Source organism: Pungitius pungitius, chromosome 16 (assembly GCF_949316345.1).
Source record: "Pungitius pungitius chromosome 16, fPunPun2.1, whole genome shotgun sequence".
In the NCBI taxonomy this organism is placed as follows: Eukaryota; Metazoa; Chordata; class Actinopteri; order Perciformes; family Gasterosteidae; genus Pungitius; species Pungitius pungitius.
In genome coordinates this window covers 13,225,679-13,234,167 of record NC_084915.1, presented here as the reverse complement: position 1 = coordinate 13,234,167, position 8,489 = coordinate 13,225,679, and the positions used below count along the sequence as shown (strand labels likewise).

Below are 8,489 nucleotides of genomic sequence, written 5' to 3'. Positions count from 1 at the left end.
CTGCGCGTCGACTCCTTATATCCCCCCCCCCCCCCCCCCCCCAAGTTGAAATCACACATAGTGTATAAATCCAAATTTTGGGATGCCTCTAATTCTCCACCGACACTCAGTCTGAACGCACCTCCAGGGCTGCAGCAGAGATGGGACGAGCATTCACATTCCAGTTGTTGGGGATTCAAGGAGGGAAATGTGCAGGTCTTTACTTCTTCCACACGGAGTAGAAAACCCATCTGACACAATCAAATTAAGGGAACATACACAACAGCGTGCAAAAATAAACAGCATTAGGTACAGTAAGTACAGCCTATCAGAACTTTGAGCAGTTATGAGAACAGTAGTTTCTGATTCATGTACATTATACAGGTTATGGAAAAACACATTTTCTGTTAATCAGTTCAGTCATTGTGTTTGTTTTCGAGCTGCAATACAACATCTGCATATCCGGACACATAGAGGTTATGAAAGGATACTGCTCCATGTAGGAGGGGACACACACCACCTCTTTGGAAAACCCCACGGGGCACGAGAGCTTCCCTAGCTGTTCCTCGTACAGACCCAGGGACTCAGTCATGTTCTCGGCGTTACCCTGGTGACCAGGAGCAAAACAAAAGTCACATGACAAACAAACTGCAGTTTGTGGGTTTTTTTCTGAGGTGTAAGTGATGTGTTCCAATGCTTAGTCCCAATAAAATAAAAAAAGAGACCTCAAAGTGCACCAGATGGATGTATTCAACTTTAAGAAGGCATTGTCTTCTGGGGAGCTTTCACTTGGTACAGCGTTTCCCCCTTGCTGGTCACTAATGATGCTTTCCCAGTGTAAAAAGATGCCCACACCAGTCTCCCACTCACTGATAGTGAAATAGTTAACTTTGCCTGCGCTCAGTCCTTCTCACACAACCTGCTCAGCGGTCCTGTCTCAACAGAAACTAACTCAAGACAGATGCTTTGAAGATGCCGGTTCTATTATTACACTGAACACTTAAAAAAGGGACTCACCTGTGTTAAATATTTCCCCGAGGGATGCAGGACTTTTATTGACAGGTCTAAGATGAGACGCAGGAACTCCCACATTGAGTCTACGACAAACAGTGAGGTGGTTTCAGAATCAGGTTGAGCCACATTTTGCTACACCTTGTTAGGTAGACATAGAACAAAAACAAAAACACCGAAACCTTCTTCTGGCTCCGTGGATATTGGGATTGCAGTCAGGTCGTTGATCACGTAATCAAACGTCTTTCCTTCCTGGACATACTTCTTCAGCACCGGGACACAGTCCTCTACTAGTATCTGTGGTGCAGAGGGCGAGGGGAATCAAACTCAAACTTTGCTCTCAAGTTAACCAAGTAACATACGGGGTTCAACGAAGTACTCACTTGGTAACAGTCTCCCTTCAGGTTGTCAAGGATATTTCCACAAGTGCCTCTCATGTACTTTTTGCATGCGTCGATCACCTTCTGGTCAATGTGCACACTTTGTAAAGGATTAATGCAGATGTACAACCAAACATACAAGGAAGAGCTGTGAGAGAACACTACACTGTCTCAGGGAGTCACAATACAGGAACAAAATAAAAGGGTCACCAGAACAGAACAGATAAAGGATATATCCAACATGGTGACCATCTTTGGCTTTTGTTTGACCATCTCTGAAAGGATGCCTCCATCACCTCCTCCTAATATCAGCACCTCTTTTCCAGTATAATTCTCTCTACCGCTACCCATGATGGCTAGGGTGTAGGCCAAATCACTCTCTGCCAGGTCTGCAAGGTAAAATGATGGTTTAAACTTTATGTATCGACAGGCCTGCCATGATTAGTCTGTTAGGGATTAGTCAGCTGAAAATATTGAGACATCCATTTCTGGTGAATCGCGTTATTTTTTTAAGTTCGCCGTTGGATTCTAAACATAACTGAATAAGTATTTTTATTTATTTTTTTAATTTCCAGGTCATTCTGTGAGAGACATGCATTTTATTGTATGTAAGCATGTATGTATTTGTCGTATTCACTCACTCAAGTCATTATCCAGTATTAGAGCATTTCCGTACTGCTGCGAGTGCAGTATCTTTATGTTTTGAAATGCAGAATCTTCTTCATACACCAACTGGTCCATATCATACTCCACCAGTCTGTTGTCAGTTGTGGGCCAGTACCGGTCGACTTCTGCTCCTCGTACGAGGGCCGGGAGCCTTGGTGGGAACGACACAATTAAGCCGACATTACCGCGACATGGGAGCTGTACGAAATAACAAGAGCCCAGCCATAAACCTCTAGAAGCTTACCTTTTAATCCTCGTTATATTGCCATTCAAGATCACCTTCAGCTTAGATTCCAGTGCATTTAAAAGCTGTGGAGAGACAATCTTTGTTGATTAGTGGGGAGCACTAGTGGTGTTAGAAAAACACCAAAGTGCAAATATTGTGTCTCGTAATTTTTTCTGTAGGATCTGTAGAGCATGATGAGTAGACCAGAACATCTCTTCATTTCAACCACAACAAATATAATACCTACTGAGATAATTGTGAAGTTGCAATAGGCTGCATTGTGATTTCAATAAAAATTTGACTGACAACTATGGGCAGCACTTTTCATTTTCATTTCTATGAAAATAAACAAAATATTAAGTGATAATATATAATATTGGAAGTTGCAATGTCTCCGTCACATTTCCAAAAGATATTTAAAAGTTATATGCGCTTCTTATTTCTGGTGAAAAGAGCTCCACGAGTGACTCATTTAAATCCACTGAACCGTAAACGTTAACATAAAAAGACACTGCTCACCCAGGGACCTTCTGTGAGCTTGAGGTTTTAGAAAGTGGAAAAGTGTTTGTTTGTGCGTTTATTTTTCACCTACATTGTCTACTTGTGCAAAGTCGTCCTCTTCATAACACTGCAGATCAACAGTGACCAACCCATGCGAGTGTACACGCAGAATGGCAAGCCTGAGAGAGGAAGTGGAGAGGTTAAGATAATGGAACATTTGGCAAAATTCACCTCAGTTTTCAGCCATTTAACATGAAGTTAGAGGTTCCATGTGGCAGTTTTTAAAGCAAATGTTTATGCAGAATGTGAAACTAATGTAATGAAATACAAAGCAAAAATCTTTAGTCCGTCTCCAATTATTAGCAATTATGTGGGAAATAAAAAAAATGGGGCACTTACCAGCCATTCTTGCCTACAAAAGTACCAAGGTATCCATGTCCATTTGTTTCATGGACAGTCTCTGTCATTTCCTGCTCATGAAATATGGACAGTAGATCAGGAACTGTCGAAGAGGAGTCCACTGGGAAAAGAGAGAGGTAGAACCATGAGAACGAGAGCGACATACCTAGTGACGCGTACACAAGATGATAGACATTGTCATAACCGATGTACAATTGTGTTAAAAGCCGCTAATGCTTTTACGTCACACAATACTACTAGTTATTAAAACTAATAATATACGGGGTGAGGACATTATCTGCATCTGTGGGGAAATAAGTAGTTGGACACTTTTACTTGGATGAAAGGAGTAAACCATTATTTTTTTTAAAGGAATTCGTTAAGGAAGTAGGAATCAATCCTAGGAATCTAAGTCTAGGTCCCTTAGAGGCAGTTGATAAAACCTGATCGTGCTTGACTTCAACAATTTCTAAGTCTAAACCTTCAGCCAGCCTCCATGAGGAATAGGCTGCCTACAGAAGGTTTGTAGTCGGCACGTCTTTACTGGATATTATAAACCTCACTTTGTTAACAGGAAATGTAGCACAGCCCCTCAAAGTAGCCGTAGTTTGCCTTGATCCAGAGGCACCAGCTAAATATAGACATATCTCAAACTTTGCCCATCTAAAATCCTTGAGAAAGCAAGTCACTAATCAGCGCTTTAAAAATCGCTTCATCAGCAGTCTTCAAATCATGTTCACAAGTCGACTTTTCTTACTTGAGCTTGAAATGTTAATATGCGATGGAAAACTTGGATTTAATAATGAAAGGCAGATGAACTGTTTGTCTTGTGCTTTCCTAAAAAGATTTGCAGCTCATTCAAAAAGGCAAATGTAAATCACAATGCACTTCAGGATTAATTGCAGCACTGAGGGCCTTCTGGATGTAAGGTATCTATTCTTCAATGCATCTACGGTTTTAAACGCGTGTAGCTCCAATACGCAACACATGGAATGCCACAACACATTTTAATTCACGACCTTTGTGCATGTTGTCTTAAGGCAGGCTGCCTGTCTGTAAAAACATTAAAGCTGTTTTGTCTCTTGATCTTCTCACTGGGGTTGAGCGTTGCAGACCGGTATAAAATGTAAATGAAAAAGTTGTATAATCATGTCCAGGAGTGCTGAGCAGGAGCCTGAGAGCCGGCTCCTCCGTCCCTCAGGGCTCCGTCACGTTGCCCCCGTCTCTCACTCAGGGCCTGACCATCGAGGAACAGCGGCTGGCCAACAGAGTGCAGTTCAATTTCTACCAGAAGAGCACAGTGTACCAGGTCCATACAATTTAACACACGGACCATCCCAAGCGAGGGATGTCTTGAAACTACAGATTTTGTGTTCAGAAGGGAAACTAAATTTAATTGTGCACATTATTGTAACATTTTTTTGTTGTGTCGTCTCTAAATGGCCATGCAGGACAAAGCTTTGGGAAACCGCCGACTCAACAGTGGGATCCTTGGAGCGAGCGTGGCCAACCTGTCACTCGCAAACCTGCGGAATAATGTTATAATAAACTTGACAAACTTTGAGCCGGTTCCAGTAAGTCCATTTGAAAAAAAAATACCGTACTAAATACCATGGGAGTATGAGTATTGTAATGCAGGTCTACTGGATAGCCATTATAAACATTAACACAGACACCTTCCATCCTAAATATGAGGTAAAAAAAATATATTATGCCTTTTTTCTTTCCTTCGAAATCTACAGGCTAATTATGAAGCTGTATGTGTTTTTTGGGACTTCACGTTAAATAGTAAGTTTTTCTTCATTTTTTCAAATGAGATTTAATTGAATGTAAACAAAGGTGAAAATATGGTTCACCTGTGTTTTTATCCCGGCAGACGGATCAGGTGGTTGGAATCCAAGTGGCTGCGTACTTCAAAACGGCTCCGACAATGTCACAACAGTTTGTGGATGCAACCATTTGACAGGTTTTGCCATCCTGCTGGTGAGAAGATGATCATTTATTTATACTTTACTCTCATTTGTTTTCTCAGTTCTCGTCTGTAACTTCATTCTTTTTCTTACAGGACCTCTCCAGACAGCCTTCAATTAGTCAAGAACAGGCCACCATCCTTTCTTTCATCACATATATTGGCTGTGGAATCTCTTCCATCTTCTTGTCTATCACCCTCCTCACCTACTTGGCCTTTGGGTGAGTTCTAAGAAGAAGAAAAAAACAATCATCCAACCTTTTATAATAACCATTAAATCAGCATGATTGGGCCATTTTGACTTTACCACTAGGAATAAAAACTGGTTCCTGGCCCTCCTATATTAAACTGTTATTTTTGGTTTAAATTGCCTTTTCATGCTTGTCTAGGTTAACAAAAAAATACTCTCAAATCAATCATTTTTTGCCTTACACATATGTCGCAGTAACACTTTCACTCTGCAATCCATACAATGGCAGCCCGCTGAACGTTTGTTGAGATACGTCTTTGTCTTGTCTGATCCATTCGAACGCTGCAGGAAGTTGCGGAAGGACACTCCATCCAAAATCCTGATCCAGCTGTGCATGGCCCTGCTGCTGCTCAACCTGGTCTTCCTGGTGGACGCGTGGCTGGCGCTCTACACAGACACCTTGGGCCTGTGCATCTCCACGGCCTGGTTCCTCCACTACTTCCTGCTGGTTACCTTCACCTGGATGGGACTAGAGGCCGTCCAGATGTACCTGGCCCTAGTGAAAGTCTGGAATAGCAACATATCGCGCCTCATGGTGAAGTTCTCGCTGGTCGGCTGGGGCGTGCCGATGATCGTGGTCATCATTGTCATTGCGATTGACAAGAACAACTACGGCCTCATCTCCTATGGAAACCTCGCCAACGGCACTACCGATGGCTTGTGAGTCTTCTCAGAGAAAAAACAAAAAAATACCAAGACACATGCAATAAAAAAGTAACCCTTTAATTCTCTTCCCTCCATTCCTTCTCCCACAGCTGCTGGCTGAAAAACGACATCGCTTTCTATGTATCAGTGGTGGCCTATTTCTGCGTTGTTTTTCTTTTCAACCTGGCCATGTTCATTGTGGTGTTAGTGCAACTGTGCCGAATAAAGAGGCAGAACCCTCACAACGTGCAACACCACACCACGCTGCGGGATGTGCGCAGTGTGGCGGGGATAATGATCCTCCTGGGCCTCACCTGGGGCTTTGCCTTCTTCGCCTGGGGCCCCCTTAACCTGCCCTTCATGTACCTCTTCGCCATCTTTAACTCCTTGCAAGGTGAGCTATGGTCGGCCTTGTAGCACTCACCTTCCACGTAAGATGGGAAGATGTGTGTATGTGGTATTTAGCAGCATGTATGTGACAGTTTTTCTCTTTCTTTCTCATAGGTTTCTTCATATTTGTCTTGTACTGTGCGATGAAGGAAAATGTGAGGAATCAGTGGAGGACCTACCTGTGCTGCGGCAAAATGAGACTAGCGAAGAACTCGGGTTAGAGTTTCTTCACTTTACCTTGCACAACTCCAGAAACTTTCAAACTCTCAATGGTTTTCTGATTTCGTCCAATATAGACGTCTGTTTCGTCCAGATTTTATGTTACGTTTCACCTTTTCGCCTTCATTCCTTCTCACAGAATGGAGTCGCACTGCAACACAGAGGACTGGGAAGCAGGAATCCTCCGGTACCAGAATGAGATCCCTTCATTCCTCAACGTCCAACAACAACTCATCCAGCTCCTCGTCCTTCCTCGTCAGTGACTCCTCGGAGCGGATCAATGGCATCGGTAAGTGATGCTGCGAGTCAAGGCCTTTGAGATGTTTAGTCTCTCATTGCGATACGTTTGACGACTGGATTTCTGATTCCTGCACAGAGGCAAGATCTATTCAACCTCCCCAATTTACAATTAAAAAAACAGAATTATCCATCCCTGCAGAACAGAATAAAAATGAATGCCGTGTCTCTGTCCTACAGGCAGCCCATTTGACGACAGAACCATCACAGCAAATGAAGACCCCACAACGGATGTGGTCCTCAACGAGATCAACAGCCAGTACAGAAACCAACAAGCGCCCTGATCTGAAAAGAACAATTTGTCCAATGAAGAACGAGTGAGAGGGCAGCTGGGTCATTTACATGCAGGGCTGTGCGGTATAAGTTAGGTGACTTAGCTGTATGTAGAAAAACAATTAATACGACACAAAAAAAACTATTTTTATTGCAAACTTGGCAACACTAGCAGCCACAACCACTAACTCGCTAACCAGCGGCCGGTTGCTAGCGAGGTGACCAGCTGATCTGCGGCACTTTTGTTGTCAATTTATTAATGTTCACTCGAAAAAAATAAAAAATACTGTGACACCGTCCAAATCTTACAAAATACCGTGATGGGAGTTTTTGACCTTGCCAAATCCCTACGGTGGGCCTTGGCTGATTTATTTGATGGAGACGTGAAAGAATTGCAGCCGTTCAATGAGCGCTTTTAGTGAATCTAATTTTGAAGCTTGTAATATAATGTTGGTATAGAGTCATTTATGTCCTGTCCGTCTGCATATGCTTGTACAACTTACCTACATTATTAATGGCACTTGATTTTGCACTTTTCTATATTATAATATGCATTTTAAACAAGGAACTTAAAAAACATTTTTTCAGTGGTATTAAATGAAGGAGTAGTTTCTCAATGGTATGTTACAAAAATACTGGAACAAGACAACAAATGTGTACAAGTTGACTGATTATTACTTTTTTGTCCAATCATTTTAAGAATTCTTCATTCTTTGCAAAAGATTAGCAATTAATCAGTCTGCAGGCTATTTTTAACATTGTGCCGAGTTTACAATTCAAAGGTTATTAAGCCTGAAAAAGTATAGGGCACAGCAAAGCATATTACACCGATTAATGAATATTACATTATGTGTTTAAATAAAATTATATTGTGGTATAATACTATATTGAAGCATACGGCTTACGGCTCTTATTCAATTGTTTAGTAAATAATATGGACATATAGAATCGCAATATATTTGAATGGCGTCGTTGATTTGTATTAATTGCATTTTCTTCAGAGAAAAACAATCTACACATGGTCCCCAAAAAACACTTTAATTGTGGAAGTCACAGCAAGTGTCTCAAGTGGGATAGAACAGATTTGGGTGGAATTATATTGAATAAATAACTGTAACTGACTCTTACAGGGTTGATAACGCGTAAACGTTACGTGTACTCTATATGCAAGCTACATTCACCGTCCTTTACATGCACCCATTACAGTCTTAAATAGCTTCAAATATATTGGAGAAATCAAAAAAGGTGCTAATAGAAAAAATTGACAAAAACAGCACGAGCACA

At 41.7% G+C, this 8,489-nt stretch overlaps 2 protein-coding genes across 2 annotated transcripts; one reads left to right on the top strand and one right to left on the bottom strand.

The window, feature by feature from the left end:
• Positions 1 to 32: 32 nt before the first annotated feature.
• LOC134106037 (spermine synthase-like) lies at positions 33 to 3,326 on the bottom strand. The gene is made up of 10 exons (XM_062558040.1): positions 3,163 to 3,326; positions 2,855 to 2,942; positions 2,281 to 2,345; positions 2,012 to 2,187; positions 1,605 to 1,759; positions 1,374 to 1,463; positions 1,173 to 1,287; positions 997 to 1,076; positions 471 to 586; positions 33 to 230 (listed from the first exon to the last, which is right to left on the bottom strand). Exons 1-10 carry the CDS (start codon positions 3,324 to 3,326, stop codon positions 200 to 202), a joined length of 1,080 nt encoding a protein of 359 aa, XP_062414024.1. The 3' UTR covers positions 33 to 199.
• A 332-nt stretch (positions 3,327 to 3,658) lies between these two features.
• On the top strand, positions 3,659 to 8,357 carry LOC134106197 (adhesion G-protein coupled receptor G2-like). Its single transcript, XM_062558201.1, has 11 exons — positions 3,659 to 3,683; positions 4,320 to 4,471; positions 4,614 to 4,736; positions 4,905 to 4,950; positions 5,039 to 5,145; positions 5,228 to 5,352; positions 5,670 to 6,041; positions 6,137 to 6,420; positions 6,531 to 6,632; positions 6,775 to 6,924; positions 7,113 to 8,357. Exons 1-11 carry the CDS (start codon positions 3,659 to 3,661, stop codon positions 7,214 to 7,216), a joined length of 1,590 nt encoding a protein of 529 aa, XP_062414185.1. The 3' UTR covers positions 7,217 to 8,357.
• The last annotated feature ends 132 nt before the right edge of the window (positions 8,358 to 8,489 follow it).

Coding starts and splice junctions, on each gene's coding strand:
- LOC134106197 (XM_062558201.1), top strand. CDS start 3,659: ATGAGGAATAGGCTGCCTACAGAAG. Junction 5,146..5,227: donor CAGGTTTTGCCATCCTGCTG/GTGAGAAGATGA, acceptor TTTTTCTTACAG/GACCTCTCCAGACAGCCTTC. Junction 6,633..6,774: donor GAGACTAGCGAAGAACTCGG/GTTAGAGTTTCT, acceptor TCCTTCTCACAG/AATGGAGTCGCACTGCAACA.
- LOC134106037 (XM_062558040.1), bottom strand. CDS start 3,326: ATGTCGCTCTCGTTCTCATGGTTCTACCTCTCTCTTTTCCCAGTGGAC. Junction 2,346..2,854: donor ACTTTGCACAAGTAGACAAT/GTAGGTGAAAAA, acceptor GTCTCTCCACAG/CTTTTAAATGCACTGGAATC. Junction 2,188..2,280: donor AATATAACGAGGATTAAAAG/GTAAGCTTCTAG, acceptor GTTCCCACCAAG/GCTCCCGGCCCTCGTACGAG.